This window comes from Schistocerca serialis, chromosome 1, assembly GCF_023864345.2.
Source record: "Schistocerca serialis cubense isolate TAMUIC-IGC-003099 chromosome 1, iqSchSeri2.2, whole genome shotgun sequence".
Taxonomy (NCBI): Eukaryota; Metazoa; Arthropoda; class Insecta; order Orthoptera; family Acrididae; genus Schistocerca; species Schistocerca serialis.
The window spans coordinates 599,837,496-599,861,793 of NC_064638.1; the positions used below are offsets into that span (position 1 = coordinate 599,837,496).

General features: G+C 44.9%; 1 protein-coding gene across 1 annotated transcript in view; it reads left to right on the top strand.

Moving 5' to 3' along the window:
- Positions 1-24,298, top strand: part of LOC126477096 (fatty-acid amide hydrolase 2-A-like) — a 241,253-nt gene that overhangs the window by 107,208 nt on the left and 109,747 nt on the right. The window contains exons 3-4 of the mRNA XM_050103591.1: positions 2,597-2,807; positions 14,421-14,638. Coding sequence (XP_049959548.1) covers positions 2,597-2,807; positions 14,421-14,638 — 429 coding nt within the window. The remainder of the gene's footprint in view (positions 1-2,596; positions 2,808-14,420; positions 14,639-24,298) is intronic.

Consider the following 24,298-nt stretch of genomic DNA (forward strand, 5'->3'; position numbering starts at 1 on the left):
ATTTTTAATGCACTGGATATTTTCCCTTGAATGCCTTTACTTTAGCTTTGTTAAATGTACATCTAAGTTGTTTGTTTGAAACTGAGCTGAAGAGACGATGCTAAAAAATCGTCCTTTTTAAGTAAGATTATTTTAAGTAATAACGATATATTATAGTAGCAAGTCTAATCTGCCCAATAATAGCTGCTATAATCTTTCTCTAGATTAATTTTTATGAATCAATAAATGATTGTAATCATTCCTTCCTGTAAGTAAGTAAATAATTCCCCACAATATGCTAACCATAACTGAAGTTAACTCAGGGATCAAGTAATAGTTTTTTTTTACTGTCAGTCCGCAGCTCTTTGCAATGCGCTCTGTGTTATATAGTCAATAGGCAGCTTGAATGTTACCTCGAAATTAGGTTTAATGTACCATATCGTCTTGAACGACTGACAGTGCACCACTAATAATTACCAAAATCAATTAAGACATGTTTCAGTGCTTAAAATAGAACTCATATTATGAACTCCATCGTTTCATGTCGGACAATGAATAACAGCAGAGAGCAAATCCGTGATCAGGCAGCGCATAAGATTGCCACTGCAGTGATCATATACTCCCTGGTGTATTAAATTTTTGTAACTTATTTCATGATATACTATATGTCCCCTGACGGGAGCAGCAAACCTTTTACTCAGGAAAAATTTCTGCTACCATTCTCTCTTCGATATCCTATGGCTGAAGACCAATTGCAAACCTTTTATTATTTGTTTTAAATATGTTATAAACAGTTCAGTATAGCAGTTACTCTTTGTCCTTTGTACAAGTCACATGAAAGAAAGTTTAAATCACAGGCAGATACAAGTTATCTATGCACTTAAATCATGTAGGTTATTAATTTTTAAATCATCTTGAGTCCTCTTTCCTGGAAGAAAAGCGTGACACAAATCTGGGGTGTTTCATCATTTCTTACATTTCTTAAAATACTACTGCGTTGCTCAGGATTGGAATTTTTTACCTCCAGGAACATTCATTTGCTTTTGCATTTGAACACGGCTCAAAGAAAACCTGGAAAAACCCGAGCAAAGCCTACAACCCAGATTAATACAGTCTAACCCTGTTGCGGGAATCCAAGTAAATTTGCGAGCAGTAGGACGTAGGCAGTATGGTAAATGGAGATTTGGATCGGTCCGGGAAATGTGTACAGATAGGCGACATGGTTAAGGGGATCGCTCACGATAAACGGGAAATCCGGGTTCGAGTCCCAGTCTAGGACAAATTCTCATGTGTCACCAGTAGATGATAGACTGAGGTGATAAAAGTCATGGGATGCCTCCTAATATCGTGACGCACCTCCTTTTGCCCGGTGCAGTTCAGCAACTCGATGTGGAATGGACTCAACAAGCTGCTGGATGTCCCCTGCAGAAATATTGAGGCATGCAGATCTCTATAGCCGTTCATAATTGCGAAAGTGTCGCCGGTGTAGGGTTTTGTGCACGAACTGGCGTCTTGATTACGTCACATAAATGTTCGATGGGGTTCATGTCGGGCAATCTTAGTGGCCAAATCATTCGCTCGAATTGCCAGAATGTTCTTCAAACCAATCGTGAACAGTTGTGGCGCGATGACATGGAGCATTGTTATCCATAAAGATTCCATCGTTGTTTGGGAACACGAAATCCATGAGTGGCTGCATATGTCTTTAAGTAGCCGAACATCATTTCCAGTCAGTGATCGGTTCAGTCAGACCAGAGGACCCAGTCCATTCTGTGTAAACAAAGCCCACACCTAAATGGAGCCACCACCAGCTTGCACAGTGCCTTGTTGACAATTTGGGTCCGTCACTTCGTGGGGTCTGCGCCACACTCAGACCCTAACTTCAGCTCTTACCCAAGTGAAATCGGCACTCATCTAACCAGGCCAAGGTTTTACAGTCGTCTAGGCCCCAACTGATATGGTCTAGAACCCAGGAGAGGCGGTGAAGGTGATGTCGTGCTTTAGCAAAGGCACTCTCGTCAGTCGTCTGCTGCAACAGTCCATTAGCCACAAATTTCTCCCCACTGTCCTAACGGATATGTTCGTCGTACTTCAACATGGATTTCTGCGGTTATTTCATGCAGTATTGCGAGTCTGTTAGCACTGACAACTCTATGGAAACGCTGCTGCTCTCTGTCGTTAAGTGAAGGACGTCGCCCACTGCGTTGTCCGTGGTGAGAGGTAATGGATGAAATTAGGTATTCTCGGTACACTCTTGACGCTTTAGATATCGGAATATTGAATTCCGAAATGGAATGTCCAATAGGTGTAGCTCCATCTACCAATCCTCGTTCAAAGTCTGTTAATAGCATTCGCGCGGCCATAATCAGGTCTGAAACCTTCTCACATGAATCACCTGCATACAAATGACAACGCGACCAATGCCTTCCATTTTGTACCTTGTGTACGCAATACTATCGCCGTCTGTTTATGTGCATATCGCTATCCCGTGACTTCTGTAACCTCAGTGTATGTGTATACTGGGTCTCCATACCTAATATAGAAAGAAATAAATTGCGTAATTTATGAGTAAGAGCATGTCGACGGGCGTGTGAGTGACGTTGGTGCTTGTGTGCAGCTATCTAGCGAGCGCGTGGTGCGGGCGTACAGCGAGCGTGTGCGGCTGGTGCAGCCGGTGGTGAACGCCGTGGTGGAGGACCGTCTGGCCGCCGCCCTAGAGGAGGCGCGCCGCGTCGACCACCTACTGGCCGTGGGGGCGGCGCCGCCCCCGGAACAACAGCCTCTGCTCGGCGTGCCGCTCACCGTCAAGGGCAGCTTCGCCGTCGAGGGTACGTGTCTTCCAAAAGTCATGCAGTGCCCCTCCCTGACGCCTTCTTCGTGAGGACGATGGTTCAAACCCAAGTCCAGCCATCCAGATTTACGTTTTATGTAATTTCACAAGCTGCAACATGGTCGCGAATAAAACATTGAACCGGATATAGAATAAATTTCCTTTACTTTACGTCTATGGTCACAAATTTTGTCCTAATGTACTGCTAATTTTGTGTTTAACATTTGACGATGCCACTATGGCTGCAGTACATTAGGACAGGTTTTTATAAAAAAGATCTGAAGATTGTCATTACAGACAGAAACCGGTAGTCTGATGACAAGAAATTTGTGACCACAGACGTAAAGTAAAGGAAATTTATGTGATTTCCCTAAATCGCTGGCCGACCAGTGTGGCCGTGCGGTTCTAGGGGCTCAGTCTGGAACCGCGTGATCGCTACGGTCGTAGGTTCGAATCCTGCCTCGGGCATGGATGTGTCTGATGTCCTTAGGTTAGTTCTAAGCGCGCAGTCCGGAACCGCGCGACTGCTACGGTCGCAGATTCGAATCCTGCCTCCGGCCTGGATGTGTGTGATGCCCTTAGGTTAGTTAGGTTTAAGTAGTTCTAAGTTCTAGGGGACTGATGACCACAGATGTTAAGTCCCATAGTGCTCAGAGCCATTTGAACAATTTTTTTGTCCTTAGGTTAGTTAGGTTTAAGTAGTTCTAAGTTCTAGGGGACTGATGACCACAGATGTTAAGTCCCATAGTGCTCAGAGCCATTTGAACCATTTTGAACCTAAATCGCTCCAAGGCAAATGCCGGGATGGTTGCTCTCAAAGGGCAAGGCCAATTTCCGTCCCCCTCCTTGACCCAATCCGAGCTTGTGCTCTGTCTCTAATGAGCTCGATGTTGCTGGGACGTTAAACCCAATCTTCCTTCCTTCTTCTTCCTGGCGACTTTTCACAAGGGACGTGTTTCACATCGTACGCCAAAGATGGTTCCCATCATGGATGGTGCACGTTTAGACGCGAGAGTTATTTACTATCATGGTCCATGGATCATCTTGTACGATAAATAGTAATGAGGTGGAACGAGTCATTTTACGTTCGCATCGGAAATTAATTTGTACATATGGTAACGTTCTGAACATTTCTAAGTTTCTTTCCAAAACCAAAAATGATATACAGATATTGCTAGTAAGTCCTTCACGTTACAGTAATAGAATTCTTCTACGCTCTAGAATGAATCGGCAAGGAAAAACCGTCTCAGTTTATTTTAGAATTTTACTTTGCTGTCTGTCAGACGTTCTATCTGGATAAGTGATCAAAAACTTTTTTGCAGCATGTTTCACCCCTTTCTGTGCTAAAGGTATCATTAATGTGGAGTAATAAAAGTCATTTTTCCTTCTGGTATTGTGCTTATGATCGTCACTGTTCCTTTTGAACTGTAGTGGATCATTCACAACGAACTTCGTGAAGGAATAAACTAATGTGAAGCAGTAGTCTGAATGCCCAACTCCTTAAACAGATATCTACAGGATGATCCTAGGTGAGCGCTAAATATTATTCTTACAGCACAGTTCTGAGAAATGAAGACTTTCTTTCTTAAAGATGAGTTACCCTAGAACATTATCCCATATGACATACATGACATTATTAGATGCAACTATGCAAACTAGCCAGCCGGGGTGGCCGAGCGATTCTAGGCGCTACAGTCTGGAACCGCGCGACCGCTACGGTCGCAGGTTCGAATCCTGCCTCGGGCATGGATGTGTGTGATTTCCTTAGGTTATGTTAGTTAGGTTTAAATAGTTCTAAGTTCTAGGGGACTAATGGCCTCAGCAGTTAAGTCCCATAGTGCTCAGAGCCATTTGAACCATTTTTTTATGCAAACTACGTCAACTTACTGACTTGTCTCTCCCCAAGATTTGTTGTGATTCTACGTACAAATATGACTGAACTATGTTATTTTAGGAGTAACAAAATGTTTGAATTCTCATAAATATGGAAACCTAAGAATTTGGAAGTTTCCCCTTATTTGTTATTATCTCGGCACGTGTAGTACTCCTATATGTGCAGAACTGAATATGTTGTCTTTTTTAAAATTGAGAGTGAGAATATTCGTAGAGAGCCAGTCAACGAAACTTTTAATAACAATGTTTACCATTTCTTCTGTTTCTGTATGTAGGCTTGGATTGGTTACAGTACTAGTGTCATCTGTAGCAAGAAATAGTTCTACTTGTTGTATATTATGTTGTAGAGAGTTTAGGTATGTGAGGAACATTAGTGGACCTTACACTAAGCCTTCGGAAACCCATAAGTGATTTCTCCCTAGTCAGAATTACAGCCTTGGACTACACTGGTTGAACGACTAAGAACAACTTTCCGCATTCTTTTAGTCAGATATGACATTATCCATTGGTTGGCTATATCATCAGTCCCATAAAACTTCTATTTACGTATTAAAATATTGTGACTGACACAGTCAAATGTCTAGGTCGCAGAAAATACGAAACGACGCTAATTAATGCTCGTAAAACCTGCGAAGTGAACATTTAAATGGTATTCGCAGTAGAGCAACCCTTCTGAAATGCAAACTGTGATTTACTCAGGATATTATTGTTGCTAAGATATTATTCTAGAATACATCACCTTCTGAAAGATTTTGCAAAATGATGTCAGCGGAGAGACAGGTCGGTAGTTATTGACATCTCTCTTATCACCTTTCTTAAAGGGAAGTTTAATAACGACACATTTCAGATTCTGAAAAAATGCCTTGAGTTAGTGATACATTACGTATTTCAGATAAGACCGGGCTTATTATATGGGAACAAATCTTTAGCACTCTGCTAGAAATACCATCGAAACCATGTGTGCTTTTATTTTTGAGCCGGCCGGTGTGGCCGAGCGGTTCTAGGCGCTTCAGTCTGGAACCGCGCGACCGCTGCGGTCGCAGGTTCGAATCCTGCCTCGGGCATGGATGTGTAGATTAGTTAGGTTTAAGTGGTTCTAAGTTCTAGGGGACTGATGACCTCAGATGTTAAGTCCCATAGTGCTCAGAGCCATTTGAACTATTTTTTTTTATTTTTGAGAGAATGTGTAATTGTTGTTAATTTCATAAGAAAAACTTGGGGATACATTCGTATGATTTAATTTTATAAGAATCACTTTTTCTATATCCCGCTGTGATTTTTCTCTTTAACTGTTTGTCCCTGTCCTTTCTACTAGTAGTACTCTGTAGTCAAGATTAATGAGCCCATTGATGCTCTACGCCATCAACATGGGTAATATGAACATAAGATTAATATAACTAGTGACTTGCTTTGGTTTTGCACAGGTAGCAATAAGTATCTGCGGCGAGACGGCTTGCCTAGCTTAGCGCTAAAAAATTATATACACAAACCTTCCTCGTGAGTCAGTCAGTTTATTAGTGTAAACTATTAAAATCTCTAGAATAATTTCTGAAACTAGCCTTCACACACAGACAGATAAACGTGCTATTGCCAGCGTATGTATTAATTCCAGTCTTATATCAGTCCATCTCCTCCGGGCCCCCTCTCTCTCTACGTCCGTCACCTCCACTCCCTTTCCTTCTCCTCCCCTCTCTTTCTACCCATCTCTTCCTTCACCCTCCCTCTCTGCTCATCTCCTCCTCCACCCTCTCTGCCCATCTCCTCCTCCAACCTCTCTCTATCCATATCCTCCTCCCCCTATCTGTATCCATCTCCTCCTTTCCCTCTGTATCTCTATCATCTGCTTTCCTCTTCCTTTCCACGTCATCACACCCACTACAAGAGGGAACTGGTGGTTCTTACCCACACAGTATTTCTTCCCAGATCGTGTGTACAAAGTCTGGTTGAAATCGTTCCAAGTGTCTAGGATGAGCTTTCTATTCGTGGTTTTGCTCACGTATTTAATGAATTTCACACATTTCTTGTACACGCAGTTCACCTGTATCTCTAGCGAATTTCACCTTTCATCTGCATTTTCACCCAGCTCAATGTTTACGATATCGTATCCCCTGAACAATGTGTCGTGCAGTGATGTAATTTTGCAAGTACATTCACTCGCAAATGTGGATGCTGTCTGAAAAAGATGTCGCGAATATAGTGAGTAAGGCAGTAATAAATTAAAACCGCATGCTCCATACGGCAGATTTACTGCATGAACCGCGAAAATGTAGTAAGCGATAAAACTTTTTCCTTGCATCATTTTCTGGGGATCAACGAGAAGAAGATTCGTAAAGATTTGAAATTATGTTTAAAGTCTGTTGTAGGTTAATAAGTGGTCTCATACTCAAATATTGAATAAATAAAGTATGGGTATTCGCGAGTCGTGGGCTACGCTGTTTTTTCACCCTGACCCCCACCCAGGGCGCCCACACGATAGTTTGTAGTGGCCGGAGGGGGGGGGGGGGAGATGAGAGGGGGAAGGAATACCTGTGGGAATGGAGTACTTTTAATATTTTGAAGACGAATGGCGACTTGTAAGTAGCCATTAAAAAGATCCAATTCCGACCCTGTTAAATACCGGAGTAATACCGACACTTCAATCATTTTCTTGAAAGAACAACTCCTGAATACACTATATTTTTTCGTTTTCCTGGGAGCTAGCGGGGTGAGGCGAGGGGGGGGGGGGGTGGAGGCAGTTCCCTCTCCTTTGATAGATGGATGGTTCATACCAGCGGTTGTCCTCAGACAGTAAGTGATTTGTGTTCCAAGTTTGGTTAAAATCGGTTCAGTGGTTTAGAAGTAGTTGTGGATCATACATACATCCATGTTTACAATACACAGTTGGAAAAGACGTCGCATCATCGAGAAGGAGATAAACCAAAGTTAGTAGGTGTGTTTCAACATCTGAAAGATGACATCTATTCCAATTTCACGCCAGTAGCTTTAGAGTGACGCTAGTAGCGCCACTACGAGGAAGCAACTCAGGTTTGCTTTAAATACTCTGTTGTAACGATCATGAGGGTTATTAACCTTCGTGACTGGACGTAATGAGTTGATGTCAGTCAAGATTACCTTTAAGACGACGAAGACACGATTATCAAGAGTTCACTGAGGTTGAACGAGGTCGTGGAATGGGACTACGAGAAGCGGGATGTACCTTCCATGGTATTGCAGAAAGGCTTGGCAGGAATGTATCCACTGTACGTGATTGCTAGCTGCGGTGGTCACGGAAAGGTATGGTCGAGAGAAGACCGGGCTGCGGACGACCATGTGGCGCTAAGGAAAGGAAGACCGTGGTTTTTTGCGTACGGCTATGGTGTCTCATTCTGCGTCTGCAGCAGCAATTTGTGCAGTAGTTGGTACAGTAGTGACACAAGGAACTCTTACAAATCGGCTACTTCGAGGACAGCTCCGAGCCAGACACCCTTCATTGCGTGTGTGCCGTTTGCGACTTCAGTTGTGTCAAGCGACAGCGTGCCAGATACACTGGTAACTACAGCTGGAGTTATCGTCTGGGGCGCGACTTCGTATGACAGCAGGAGCACTGTCGTGATTATCCCACGCACCTTGACTGCAAGTCTGTATGTCAGTTTGGTGATTCGACCTGTTGTTCTGCCATTCATGAATAGAATTCCAGGGGATATTTTCCAACAGACTAATGCTCGCCCACATACGCTCGATCACCGATCTTTTTCCAGTCGAACAGATATCGGAATCATCGGACGACAACTCCAGCATCATCCACAAACAGTATTAACTGGCCTACTAAGTGCAACAGGCATGGAACTCCATCCCACAAACTGACATCCGACACCTGTACGACACAATGCATACACGTGTGCATGCTTACATTCAACATTCTAGCGGTTACACAGGCTATTAATGCACCAGCAATTCACATTTTTCTCTCGCTTACCCGTGATCTTGCAATGTTAATCACCTAAAGATGTTGCCTAGAGAATTATATTCCTGAAATTTTATTACTCTACATAGATTATTTCTTGGTGTTGCGACTTTTTTCGTCAGTGTATGTATGGACATAGTCTAGCGGCCCTCCCCAGCTTCGCACGGGTAGCAGGACGGCTTGTCTGGCGTAACCATAATTTTGTTTACTTGGCGCTTTGTAGAGTTATGATTAAAAATCTAAAAACACCATTAGTTAACTTAACACCATCACATTCATATAAATTAAACGAGTTAAGCAACACACGCCACTTGCTGGCTTACTGCAGCGCCAAAAGGCGTGAGCGGACTGCCCGACGGCTACCCGCCAACAGTGCGAGCTGTACATCAAGGGCGTCGCGCCTCCACGGCTGCACGTTCGTCAGCGGGGCAGTTGCGCTTGTCCGACACGAGTATCAAAATCCTGGCAGCAGTTTCTGAAAGTAGCCTTCACATACAGACAGAAAAAAACCGCGGTGTGCGACTAATTAATCGTACTTCAGCCAATTTGCAACAAATATTTATAAATTACTTGCACGAACCTTCCTCGTGAATCGGTGTATCTGTTAGTGGAAACGTTATCAAAATCCCTACAATCGTTCCTGAGATTAGCTTTCGTATATAGGCAGAGAAAATCGATGGCATAATTTAATTTGCGATATGCATAGAGATTGAATGTTCCTACATATGTACGCATTTTCGTAATAATACCTTCGTGACGCTCAGTGTCCTGGCGCAAGTCCTTCAGCTGGACGTCACTTAGGCAATTTGCGTCTCCCATCCATTTATCCAACTGGGAAAAGGCGACGTGAGTTGAAAGTGGAATCCGGAACACGTTTCGTGCCTGGCGACTGTCCACGTCATTGAGAGAAGAAAGCTAGGTTAAATGACGTCATTTTAAATATCTCATCTTTTTGAATCTTCCTGACAGATTAAAACTGCGTGCCCGACCGAGACTCGAACTCGGGACCTTTGCCTTTCGCGGGCAAGTGCACCACCATCTGAGCTACCGAAGCACGACTCGCGCCCGGTCTCACAGCTTTACTTCTGCCAGTATCTCGTCTCCTACCTTCCAAACTTTACAGAAGCTCTCCTGCGAACCTTGCAGAACTAGCACTCCTGAAAGAAAGGATATTGCGGAGACATGGCTTAGCCACAGCCTGGGGGATGTTTCCAGAATGTCTCCGCAATATCCTTTCTTTCAGGAGTGCTAGTTCTGCAAGGTTCGCAGGAGAGCTTCTGTAAAGTTTGGAAGGTAGGAGACGAGATACTGGCAGAAGTAAAGCTGTGAGACCGGGCGCGAGTCGTGCTTCGGTAGCTCAGATGGTGGTGCACTTGCCCGCGAAAGGCAAAGGTCCCGAGTTCGAGTCTCGGTCGGGCACGCAGTTTTAATCTGCCAGGAAGTTTCATATCAGCGCACACTCCGCTGCAGAGTGAAAATCTCATTCTGGATCTCATCTTTTTGTCAGCGTTTACTGTCGTCTCAGTTGGTCTTTACTTGTCCCTTGGCTGAAGAGCAGGTTTAATGTACCGCTGGTGCCCCCTTCCCGCCCATATGGGACGAGGGAGGACGAAATAACAACAAAGACAAAAAGATGTATAAATCTTCGCCAAGCTTTGCTGCTCTCTGTAGCTGTGGCATCTGTCTGCATTAAAGCTTTTCATTTTAGATACCGCCTCCTCTGTAACTGACCGGCTTATAGCCCCTATCATAGATAACAGACAACTACATTTATATTACACACTCATTATTAACGTAATTGTGTATACCCAGATCTTCCCCATGAATCAGTTAATCTATTGGTGAAAGCATTATAAAAATCCCCATAATAGGTTCTGAGATTAGCCGTCACATAAATACTGGACGAACGCGATGGATCACTAATCTACGAGGCAGTGCTGAAAAGTAATGCCTCCGAATTTATTTATCTGAAAGCTCTCAAATCTTTTTAAATAAAACAAACATTATTAAAATTCTGCACGTTTGTAGTTCGTGTCTACATACGTATTTCTCAACACTCTGGCGACGAACTCATTTCTCCGAAAGAGATACCTGTTTATTGGTACAGTCACTGTAGAATTATTTAATTGGATGGGTAAAAAATCTACTCATTGAGCGGCGGCGGAGCACACACATAAAAGACGGTTGTAGTTGGCAAGCTTTCTGTTGATGGAACCACAACCGCACCTCTTCCTGCACAGGTTCACCAGTCTCAAACGAAAGTCCTCGGCGGTGTCCTTTTAAGTTTGAGAACCAGATGAAAATTGGATGAGGCTAAGTCGGGACTGCCAAGAGGATAATCGATGACAATGAATCCAAAGCGTCGAAATGACACAGGTGTCGCAGTGCTCGTGTGCATTGTCATACTGAAAGAGAGGGTGCTCCATGTGGTGACGAAATCTTCTGCGATTAGAAACTTAATTACAGCACGCTGTTTCTCATCCGCCGACGTAGTTACGGTGCACACCGCCATGTTGCAGGCTACAACTCTGATCTCTCTAGCAGCAGATGGCTGGGAATAAAAATGTAGAATCTTAATATGTATGTTTTATTTCAAAAGTTTTTAAGAGTTTTCACATAAGAAATTTGGAGATATGGTTTTTCAGCACGCCCTCGTAGTAATATCTGCGGATATAGCTCAATTGAAGCTCTTTTTGCGATCTGGTTTTATCTTTATTTCACTAATTTCAAGTTCGGGAACAGTAGCTGTCTACAGCATATTTTTTCTACCATGTTTCATCACATTTCTGTAAAATTTATACACCTACTGTAAAGTTCAAGCCACTGAGGTGAGGAAATTCTCTTTCAAATGAGGATTGTAATGATTTGTAATCAATTTTTAGTCAGTCTGCACAAGTCGATGCTTGAGCAGTGGGCAATTGTCTGGTCTATTGGCTGGGAATTCGGGTGATGGAAAAAAATCTAAATCAGCGGTTCCTTTACAGTTTACACTTAGTGAAAACAAGATGAAGTGCAACTTGGTCACGTCGTCAGCTGCAGCGTATGCATGGTGTAAGTAGGTAGTGGTTAAAAAGTTTATTTTACAATGGAGAGAGCTATTACTGGTAAACAGCGATTTTTCATCAGTATGTGAATGGAAGTAATGAGAGTCAATTGTGGCAGTGTGATAATACATTTATTTTGTTAGGGATATATGATATAAAAACTTTGCATTCCGATTTTGTGTCCCAAAAACGCATGTAGGACGGAAATTCCTCTTTATAACAATAATTTTAGGTCAGATTAGTTTTAATATTGTAACGTCTTAAAAATACAATTATTGGTGGCTACCAAACTGGCGGTGACTGTTATATAGGCTCCTTTATTTGAAGAAGGATACCAGTATTGCAGACAGACCTTCCTGGAAGGTAGCTGGCGGTTAGGACCAGCCAGGTAATGGCGTTCTAGCAGATTTGCAGACTTCCGGCAGGACTCACTTGTAATACGAGCAGAGCATTTTGCAGGAACAGCCGTTTATGGTGGCAACAGAAGACAGCACCTTTCCTGACGGTTTTGTATTTTCTTGCGGGCTCCTAGTTTTTAAAGAGGTTCCAGCAAGACCAGTCAACTTCACTTTTGTCGGTGTTCTTGGATCAGTAAACATTTAGCGTCCGCCTAGTCAGTGTCGGTCACTTATAAGAGTAGTGACAGGCTTTTAAAATCAAGCAGGCATTTGATATTCTTCTTCTTCTGCCTTTATCCCGCGCCTACACGGGGTCGGCATGGTTGTTATCATATTTGGCAGTGTCAATGCCCTTCGTGACGCCGTCCGTGAAGATGTCCCTCTGCTTCCTCATTTTGGCTGCACTGAATCAGCAGCTGAGAAAACCCCCTTTCGTTCCTATCATACCTCACGGCGATTGCTAACAACATTGCTGCATGAAACATGCTAAGTAGAGCACTGGCTCCGATCTAGACTTTAGCCACTTTATTCAAGCCTGTGCGTAGGACTGAGTCCCATGCTTGCAAAACAACACGTTCTTTGGATTTCACTCATTGGAAGTGGTGGGTATGCAAGGTGTATTACCACAACAAGTAGTTTTAGTCTTATTGTTTAAATGTTGTTATTGTGGTCTTCAGTCCTGAGACTGGTTTGATGCAGCACTCCATGCTACTCTATCCTGTGCAAGCTTCTTCATCTCCCGTACCTAATGCAGCCTACATCCTTCTAAATCTGCTTAGTGTATTCATCTCTTGGTCTCCCTCTACAATTTTTACCCTCCACGCTGCCCTCCAATGATAAATTAGTGATCCATTGATGCCTCAGACCATGTCCTATCAACCGGTTCCTTCTTCTCGTCAAGTTGTGCCACAAACTCCTCTTCTCCCTAATTCTATTCAATACCTCCTCATTAGTTATGTGATCTACCCATCTAATCTTCAGCATTCTTCTGTAACACCACAGGTTGAAAATTAAGTTACGTAGTGTGGGTTATTGTTCAAATTAGTGAAATAATGTTTTCTTATACAGTGAGGTGGCAAAAGTCATGCGGTACCTCCTAATGTCGTGTCGGACCTCCTTTTGCTAGACATAGTGCAGCAACTCGACGTAGCATGTACTGAACAAGTCGCTGGAAGACCCCAGCAGAAATATAGAGCCGTGCTGCTTCTATTGCTGTCTATAATTGCGGAAGTGTCATCGGTGCAGGATTTAGCGCACGAACTGATCTCTCGATCATGTCCCAAAAATGCTTGATGAGATCCGTGTCGAGAGTTCTGAGTGGCATTCGCTCAAATTGTCCAGAACGTTCTTCAAACCAGTCGTGAACACTTGTGTCCTCGTGACACGTTTGGGGACATGAAGTCCGTGAATAGCTGCAGATGGTCTCCAAGAAGCCATTTCCAATCAATGATCGGTTCAGTTGGACCGGAGGATCCAGTCCACTCCACGCAAACACAGCCCACCTCATTATGGAGTAACCACAAGCTTGCACAGTGGACTGTTAACAACTGGGATCCATGGCTTCGTGTGATCTGAGTCAGATTCGAACCCTACCTTGAGCTCTTACCATCTGAATTCGGGACTTATCTGACCAGGCCACGGTTTTACAGTCGTCTAAAGTCCAATCGATACGGTCACGAGCCCAGAGCGGCGTTGCGGGCGATGTAGTGCAGTCAGCAAAGGCACTCGCGTCGGATGTCTGCTGCCGTAGCCCATTAACGCCACATTTCGCAGCACTGTCCTAACGTATACTTTCGTCGTTCATTCCACATTGATTTCTGCGGTTATTTCACGCAGTGTTGTCTGTCTGTTAGCACTGACAACTCTATGCAAATGCCGCTGCTCTCGGTTGTTAAGCGAAGGCCGTCAGTCGCTGCTTTGTTCGTGGTCAGAGGTACTGCCTGAAATGTGGTATTCTCGGCATACTCGTGACGCTGTGGATCTCGAAATATTTGATTCACTAAAGATTTCCATGCCACTAGTCTCAACTACCATTCCGTGTTCAAAGTGCGGTAATTCCCGTCGTGCGGCCGCAATAACGTCGGAAACCGTTTCACATGAATCACCTGAGCACAAATGACAGCTCCACCGATGCACTGCCGTTTTAGACATTGTATACGTGATACTACCGCCATCTGCATAAGTGCATACCGCTGTCCTATGACTTTTGTGAGCTCAGTGTATATCATCATCTTATATGAAAATAAAATAAAACGACTGAAAAAAAGAGTACATTTTACTGACTGGGGGCCGCAGAGCACGAGATTGCGAACTGGTTGTATACATATTGGCAGGGCTGAGCCACGCTTGCGGACGACTGACGCACGCGGCGGTGAAGGCGGACCGTGACGCGGAGGCGGTGAGCCGCCTCAGGGAGGCCGGCGCCATCCCGCTGCTGGTGAGCACCACGCCCGAGCTGGGCCTCTGCTACGAGACCTATGAGAAGATCCACGGCGTTACCCGCAACCCCTACGATACCAGACGCACCCCCGGCGGCTCATCTGGCGGCGAGGTAGGTGGCTTTGCAGAAGGTGCTCTAAGCATTAGCTTTAGTCTTGTAATTTGTATCGATTTCACTGTGTCTATTTGGTGGAACATGATTACACTGAGAAACACGTTTTTGCCCATTGTTTACTATGAGAATTATTGTTGCTCTTTTTAAAAACTGTTCACTGCAATGAATGTCGCTACAAAGCCTTTCACAGGTTTTAATAACTTACATGGTTATTGATAATTCATTGTTCTTGAAGTGATTTACGTGAAAGAGCAGCAAGTTTTTCTTACTCAGCCTCTAACCTTTATAGTTGTTACTTAAGCTCTAGGAAACTGATGTCCGTTTTGAAATTTTCTTTTCGTATGCTACAATTACTGAAAATTTGGGTTTCAAAATCCATGCAGAATAGTACCGCCAGCGGATGCCGACTCATCAGGGTATGTCTCGGGAGAGTGCTAGTGGTGGGGGTTGCAGGCTGGTGCTGTAGGGGAAATGCCAAGTGCTGGAGGGGAAGTGCCGTTCTAAACTGAAGCCTAGGCTCACATTCTTTGAAAATATTAAGTGGAGCCCCACCACGCCCACACCTGCATGGTGATGAGTCAAAAAGATCTGTCACCTCAGCCTTGGTTAGTATGTAAAAAGAATTTCGCTGAAAATGCAGCGATTTCTTTTCGCCTGTCTTTGTAGTGTCACAAGTAGCGAATTTGGAATAAAACCCATGTTTCTCTTGTCGCCATGTTAAAATTTGCTTCTTTTGCCAAAACAAAGCGGAGTTTACATAATGTCACCACACTGACATGTTATGAAGATGCAGTTGCGAGAGAATTCTGAAACAGTGGTTTATTAAGTTTATAAGTGAAGAACTGAGGATAATAAGGTCAATAGCTTATGAAAAAGCACATGCCCAGAACAAAAATGAATTATAATGTTTAATTCGCGAGGTACACATGAAACATAATCCAAAATTGTGCTAAACGCATTCTCTGAAAATTATTTCGATCACTTAGTTCATGAGACCACACGAATAGTAAACGGTTGTGAAACCACACTTGACCTCTTAACAACAAATAGTCCTGAGTTAATAACGAGCAGCAAAAACTGGCTCTGAGCACTATACTTCTAAGGTCATCAGTCCCCTAGAACTTACAACTACTTAAACCTAACTGACCTAAGGACATCACACACATCCATGCCCGAGGTAGGATTCGAACCTGCGACCGTAGCGATCTCGCGATTCCAGACTGTAGCGCCTAGGACCGCTCGGCCACCCCGGCCGGCAACGAGCAGCAAAACGAATACGGAGATTAGTGAACACAGTGATCGAATATTGTAGACTGAATATTGTAACCCACAAATCCTCCAAAAATAAACGAAAAATATGCCTATTCAAAAAAGCAGATGAAAATTCACTTGACGCCTTCCTGGTAGACAATCTTCACTCCTTCCAAATTAATAATATAAGTGTAGACCAGATGTGGTTTGAATTCAAAGAAATACACTCCTGGAAATGGAAAAAAGAACACATTGACACCGGTGTGTCAGACCCACCATACTTGCTCCGGACACTGCGAGAGGGCTGTACAAGCAATGATCACACGCACGGCACAGCGGACACACCAGGAACCGCGGTGTTGGCCGTCGAATGGCGCTAGCTGTGCAGCATTTGTGCACCGCCGCCGTCAGTGTCAGCCAGTTTGCCGTGGCATACGGAGCTCCATCGCAGTCTTTAACACTGGTAGCATGCCGCGACAGCGTGGACGTGAACCGTATGTGCAGTTGACGGACTTTGAGCGAGGGCGTATAGTGGGCATGCGGGAGGCCGGGTGGACGTACCGCCGAATTGCTCAACACGTGGGGCGTGAGGTCTCCACAGTACATCGATGTTGTCGCCAGTGGTCGGCGGAAGGCGCACGTGCCCGTCGACCTGGGACCGGACCGCAGCGACGCACGGATGCACGCCAAGACCGTAGGATCCTACGCAGTGCCGTAGGGGACCGCACCGCCACTTCCCAGTAAATTAGGGACACTGTTGCTCCTGGGGTATCGGCGAGGACCATTCGCAACCGTCTCCATGAAGCTGGGCTACGGTCCCGCACACCGTTAGGCCGTCTTCCGCTCACGCCCCAACATCGTGCAGCCCGCCTCCAGTGGTGTCGCGACAGGCGTGAATGGAGGGACGAATGGAGACGTGTCGTCTTCAGCGATGAGAGTCGCTTCTGCCTTGGTGCCAATGATGGTCGTATGCGTGTTTGGCGCCGTGCAGGTGAGCGCCACAATCAGGACTGCATACGACCGAGGCACACAGGGCCAACACCCGGCATCATGGTGTGGGGAGCGATCTCCTACACTGGCCGTACACCACTGGTGATCGTCGAGGGGACACTGAATAGTGCACGGTACATCCAAACCGTCATCGAACCCATCGTTCTACCATTCCTAGACCGGCAAGGGAACTTGCTGTTCCAACAGGACAATGCACGTCCGCATGTATCCCGTGCCACCCAACGTGCTCTAGAAGGTGTAAGTCAACTACCCTGGCCAGCAAGATCGCCGGATCTGTCCCCCATTGAGCATGTTTGGGACTGGATGAAGCGTCGTCTCACGCGGTCTGCACGTCCAGCACGAACGCTGGTCCAACTGAGGCGCCAGGTGGAAATGGCATGGCAAGCCGTTCCACAGGACTACATCCAGCATCTCTACGATCGTCTCCATGGGAGAATAGCAGCCTGCATTGCTGCGAAAGGTGGATATACACTGTAGTAGTGCCGACATTGTGCATGCTCTGTTGCCTGTGTCTATGTGCCTGTGGTTCTGTCAGTGTGATCATGTGATGTATCTGACCCCAGGAATGTGTCAATAAAGTTTCCCCTTCCTGGGACAATGAATTCACGGTGTTCTTATTTCAATTTCCAGGAGTGTAGTATCGGCAGCAATTGAGAGATTTATACCAAATAAATTAACAAACGACGGAGCTGATCGTCCTTGGTACACAAAACGGGTCAAAACACTGTTGGAGAAACAAAACATGCCAAATTTAAACAGACACAAAATCTCCAAGATTGGCGGTCTTTTACAGAAGCTCGAAATTTAGCGCGGACTTCAATGCGAGATGCTTATAACAGTTTCCACAATGAAACTTTGTCTAGAAACCTGGCAGAAAATCCAAAGAGATTCTGGTGGTATGTGAAGTATGTTAGCGGCAAGAAACAATCAATGCCTTCTCTGCGCGATAGAAATGGAGATACTATCGAAGACAGTGCTGCCAAAGCACAGTTACTAAAGAAAGCCTTCCGAAATGCTTTCACAAAAGAAGACCTAGTAAATATTCCAAATATTCCAGAATTCGAATCAAGAACATCTGCCAACATGAGTAACGTAGAAGTAAATATCCTCGGAAGAGTGAAGCAACTTAAATCACTTAATAAAAGCAAGTCTCCTGGTCCAGACTGTATACCAGTCAGGTTCCTTTCATAGTATGATAATGCATTAGTTCTCGACGGAAGACTGAAAAGTTGTACAAGTCGCACCAATATTCAAGAAGGGTAATAGGAGGAATCCACTTAATTACAGGCCCATATCGTTAACGTCGATATGCAGCAGGATTTTGGAACATATATTGTGTTCTAACATTACGAATTACCTCGAAGAAAACGGTCTATTGACACACAGTAAACAAGGGTTTAGAAAACATCGTTCCTGTGAAACACAACTAGCACTTTATTCACATGAACTGTTGAGTGCTATTGACAAGGGATTTCAGATCGATTCCGTATTTCTGGTTTTCCGGATGGCTTGTAGCGAAATACCACACAAGCGGCTTGTAGCGAAATTGCTTGCTTATGGAATATCGTCTCAGTTATGTGACTGGATTTGTGATTTCCTGTCAGAAAGGTCACAGTTCGTGGTAACTGACGGAAAGTCATCGAGTAAAACGGTAGTGATTTCTGGCGTTCCCCAAGGTAGTGTTATAGGCCCTTTGCTGTTCTTTACCTATATAAACGATTTTGGAGATAATCTGAGCAGCCGTCTTAGGTTGTTTGCAGATGACACGGGAAGAAGGTGGAACGTTCACGGTGGCGACCCGAACCAGATGGCGCATAGACATTGACGCTCCTGACGCCACTAAAAGTGACAGCCATTCCTTAGGCATCAGGCAGATAGGCGACTGCATCAGCGAGGATGCCGTCACGTAAGAGGATCGCCACCCCGCTACCAGTACGGGAAGCATGAGAGACATGTGCTGTAAAACCATAGGGAGCACAGAAAGTTGCAACGTGCACCTCCTGGAGGAAAGCAACGTCAACGTCTGCAACATACAGCATCTCATGGAGTGAAGCCAGTTTGTGATGTTCGCGAATGGTATTGACATTGACCTTGGGTATGGAGTAAGTCTGGAAAGCTGTCATCGCCAAGAGGATAGGTAGTCCAAACACGGGGGAAGCACAGGGACCTCCCTGTTAGGCCCCTCTGGAAGGGCACATCAGGCTGACAGGGAGGGAGCTGACCCCACCAAGGGAGGTCCATTGCTATGTACACCTTGAGAACGTCGATCCTCAGCATAGACGTCGTCTGCCCAGGAGACAGGCGCCTCTCTGGGCCGGTTCAGCGGAACACTATCATAGGTACGACCACAGGTAGGGTGAGAGACAGAAAGGGAGGCGAACGCACCAGATGCAGGGGGAAGGGGGGGGGGGGTCGGTGTCCGAAGGTGGACGCTGACTATAGATGGAGGCAGGGAAGGACGTCGCGTCGTCAGGTGTCACGGCGTCAGAGGACAGCGTACCATCAGTAGCAGGGTCGTTATCCTGTGCACTCGTCCAATGGAGGCAGTCATCAGGAGTGTACAGAATTGACTTTTCCATTTAGTTGGCTGTCGTCTGAGATGTGGCCAGATAACAGAAAACAACCAATGGGGACGGGACAGACAGCTTGTGCCTGCTGCCGGTCATCATTCATTTGTAAAATGTTCAAACGTGTGGCAATTCCTAAGAGACCAAACTGCTTAGGTCATCGGTCCCTAGACTTACAGACAACTTGAACTTAAACTAAGAACAACACACACACACACACACACACACACACACACACACACACACACACACCCATGTCCGAGGGAGGACTCGAACCCCCGGCGGAGGGCCCGTGCAGTCCGTGACATGAAGCCTCAAACCGCGCGGCCACTCGGCGCGGCAATCATTTGTATTGCCTCTGGCAGGAGTGTAGGCGACACAAGCGAAACGTCCATCTCGTCGTCGAGAGGAGTCGACGCCGGGGCCGACTGATTCAAATGGGGCACAGCAGGCAGCATCGCCGCAGACGCGTAAGATAGAGGTAACACAGTGGTCGCTGTAGGAAAAGCGACGTCACCGATCGGCGTCTGAACCATTCTACTCGAAGACATTCAGAACGGTCATGGCTTTCCCGGCCATAATCTGAACAGGTGTGCGGCTGGCCATCGTACATGACGACAGCCCTGCAGTCTTTCGCGAGCTTTGTCTACACCGTAATACTGAGGATCGAAAAATGGCTTCCGAGAACACTTGCTGGTGGGAGACGCATTTGATCTCATATAAAACTTTCTACTTCATACGGCTTCTGCCGTTCGTGAACCAAAGGAAAAGTTAATTCAGATTTGGTTTTGCGGTAAGAAAACGCCATGATGGTCGATGAAGTCGGACTCTTGAGAAAGCCGCTACGCAGAAGTAAACAAACGCGCGCTCGCTCGCAAGTAGCACAACAGGGGATCGTAAACAAGGCGTGCGTCTCACCATTGCGGAAGGAAGACTGCCACTGAGTTATAGAGGCAGATAGCTTAAGGATTGGTAGTTTATGTAATCAGCGGAACCAGGATCTAAAAGTCTGGACATAAAAAATGGCTTGAATTTTCAGGCCTTAGGTAAGTATTATGACACGGCCGGCAGGCCAGAGTTCACGCAGGCTGGGCGTGTGTGCCGCGCGCAGGCCAAGGCACGGCCTGTCTCGGCTTTTCTCGGTGGTTCTTGGAAATACCCACAACAGCGCGCCATTTCATTGACTATCGTGACATTTTTCGGTCGGCACAGTTCTCCTGAGTTCGGCAGAAACGTGACTCCTGGCTATGTGTTCGTGGTATGAAGACGTTCACTGGTCCAGGGCTATGTACACAAAAAGAGGTAGTCTAGCGATCTATCGTTACAGGCCTTTAAAAATGAATAGCACTGACGGAAGAGAGCGATGAGAATTTTCAGTATACACTATGCAGTCACATAAACGACGGGTATAGCAAGTTTGCTGCTATATGACATTACAGTACCATGTAGAAGGTATTTAAAGACTTAATTGCCAATGAAAGAGCAAAAAATTTCGATCGGTAGACGGGCTTCATTGTTCTGTACATCAAGAAGCACTTTGTGTTAAATTTTCAGGCGTGGAGCACACGAAGAAGCTGCAGGTACGAACAGTAAAATTTCTAAAGCTGAACGCGTTATTCCACTGTCAGCTGCAAAAATTTTCCATGGAACTGAACGAAGAGTTTGGAGAGTATGTTCGTTAGGTCAAGGTGCATGCCTGGATACAATTTTTCGATTTGAGCTCGCTATTGTTAAATTTTTGAAGGAAAAAAGCGTGGAGGAACGAAAATTAGAACATCCAGAATGGACTGCAAACCTTACATTTTAAGTGGACGTGGCTACACACTGACACAGTAAAATACTGCAAGGTGAGAAATAACTTCTTTCCGATTCGATTGGAATGCACTTAAAAAGAAAAGCTCGTTGTAGAAGCGACACATTTAGAATCTAGCGCTAAAGATAATGTGATGGTTGAAGAACTTATCGTCGCCCTTAAAGAGTTACAAGAATAGCTTCCTAAATGTTTTGAGGGCATTGCCAATCTTAAATCCGTTTTCGAAATGTGTTTGAGGCCGTTACCAGTTTCAGTTGAAAGTGCTCCTGTGGATATGGAGATATAACTGATTGATATGCTGGATAATTCTCGTTTCAAATTGTCCAGGACCGTCTACATTGGTTTCCTTGGGTAGGCTTTCGATGTCTCCATAATGTGGTTGTAAAAGTACCACAATATTTCGACCACGATATGTAGGTGAAACGCGAGTTTTTCGATTATGAAACTAAATGAGTCACGATTACGTGGCAACCTAAGTGCGTGAATCTGTGAAATTGTCTGTGTAGGCCCATATGCCGACGGTTTTTACTAGATAAAACTTATATTCTGTTTTCAGCACGCCAAACATAATTAAATAATAGTGAAAATTTGTTTTTTTTATGTATATTGTTGAAAAAGGAGCAAGTCACATGCAGTGCAACCGCATTTCCATTTAAATGAGGCACGTTCGCAGTTTCCCCCTCTTTCCCGCCCTCACGATCAGACTGCGTGGCGTGACGGTGGCGGAAATATGCCAGCCGGGTCGATCGCTTTGGCATTCGTGCCAGGGCTCATCCCGCAAGCCGAAATCTTGGTCACCACTGCCTTATGACACAGCTGTCAGTCCAAAAAACATTGGATTAATAAGAAATAATGAAAAGTTCAGATGGTGGTTTTATTTAATGCTTAATGTGTTCTACATAGCCTCCCCATATTTATTTACATCGCACAGAACATTCGTAGAACCATGTGAGACTTTTGAGAGTCTCACATGGTTGTACGAATGTTCTTTAGACATTCAACTTGTGCGACACGTTGTCTTGAATGGTGGTTATGGCGGCAAAGGTTGATCCTTGATGTGTATAGCTGCACTCTATCGTTGTGGGTTAGTCTCGTCATCCTTAATGATTTTGTACAGGAACGAATTGTCCGTGTTTTGCATTTCCATCAAGTCGCGGCAGGCGTCCACAGATCGTTACTCTTCTTCGAGAGTAAAATGGTTCAAATGGCTGTGAGCACCATGGGACTTAACTGCTGAGGTCATCAGTCCCCTAGAACTTAGAACTACTTAAACCTAAGTAACCTAAGGACATCAGACACATCCATGCCCGAGGCAGGATTCGAACCTGCGACCATAGCGGTCACGCGGTTCCAGACTGTAGCGCCTAGAACCGCTCGGCCACTCCGGCCGGCTCGAGAGTAAAGTGTGCCGCACAAACTTCGTACACACTTTTCTCTTGTTCAAAATATTCTGGATCTTGTCTTGAAACTTGATTTATAGATGTTGCTCAATTGCGATTTGTGACGCAACAACATTGACAACCACGAAACGAACAAGCGGGAGAACGCGAGAGGTGATTGCCGCTATTGAATCTACAAAGTGATTCATATTAACGTTTAAAAACCCCTGAAGATGTAGATGAGGCTGAGATAAATAATGTAATACAAGACAAATGGTACTGCAAATGTTGAGATACATCCCAAAAGTGCCGGCCGGAGTGGCCGAGCGGTTCTAGGCGCGACAGTCTGGAACCGCGCGACCGCTACGGTCGCAGGTTCAAATCCTGCCTCGGGCATGGATGTGTGTGATGTCCTTAGGTTAGTTAGGTTTAAGTAGTTCTAAGTTCTAGGGGACTGATGACCTCAGAAGATAAGTCCCATACTGCTCATAGCCATCCCAAGAGTGGATGACAATTGTTGATCATGTGACGTCACATTGTGACGTACATCACCGCAAGTGCAGTGGTTGGGCTTGTCGATCCTGTCATCGCCCGTAGGGGGCTGTGTCCTAGACAAAAAAAGAAAAAAAAATGGCTCTGAACACTATGGGACTTAACTTCTGAGGTCATCAGTCCTCTAGAACTTAGAACTACTTAAACCTAACTAATCTAAGGACATCACACACATCCATACCCGATGCAGGATTCGAACCTGCGACCGTAGCGATCGCGCGGTTCCAGACTGAAGCGCCTAGAACTGCTCGGCCACCATCGGCCGGCTGTGTCCTAGACATCGCGTCGCCCAGCTACTCTTAGTTCTTTCATTATCCGATGTGACTCGGTAGTGCTTGCGGGAGTGGCAATACAAGACAACGATGACTCGTTTACATTTAAGAAAACATGGTAGCTTACTGGAGAGATGTGCAGCACTTCCCAGTACCAGCGAGGGTAGTACCGAGAACCTCAATCGCTGCGTATGCGACGAGGTACCTCGTCAATTTTTGGGTTATTTCCCGACATTTGCGGTACCATGTGTCTTATATTAAATTACTTGTCTGAGCGTCATATACTTCCCTACGCTAGTTTTTAAAAGTTAATAAGAATCACTCTGTATATAGCTGACCAGCTAACCCAGTGCATTTTGCAAAGTTTCAGTTCCAGGATGACTATGTAACGGCTTCCAGGGGCAACAAAACTGATTTAAAAAAAAAAATATTTCATATTATTATTGATTATTGACAAAATTAAAATAATGTCTTAATCTACTTATTAAGAGGTATAATCTTATGTTAAAGGCTTATGATATCAATGCAAGTATTAGAGAGGAAAAGTATATATGTCCTGAGGCAGCGTAATAACTGTGGGCAATTTACCCAGACAATACACATCAGTATTTGGGAATGAGAGAGCTTAGCGACTTGCAACAAACTTTATATACATAATTTCAAACTTTTACCAAACTAATTCTCGCCGACACTTCCCGCAAAATATCTTCGGAGAAATGTTTATTGTTTACTGTATTCTCTCTGTTGATGCAGTAAAACGTCAACGTCAAACATTGTGTTTTAACTTACTACTTATTTACTACTAATTTATT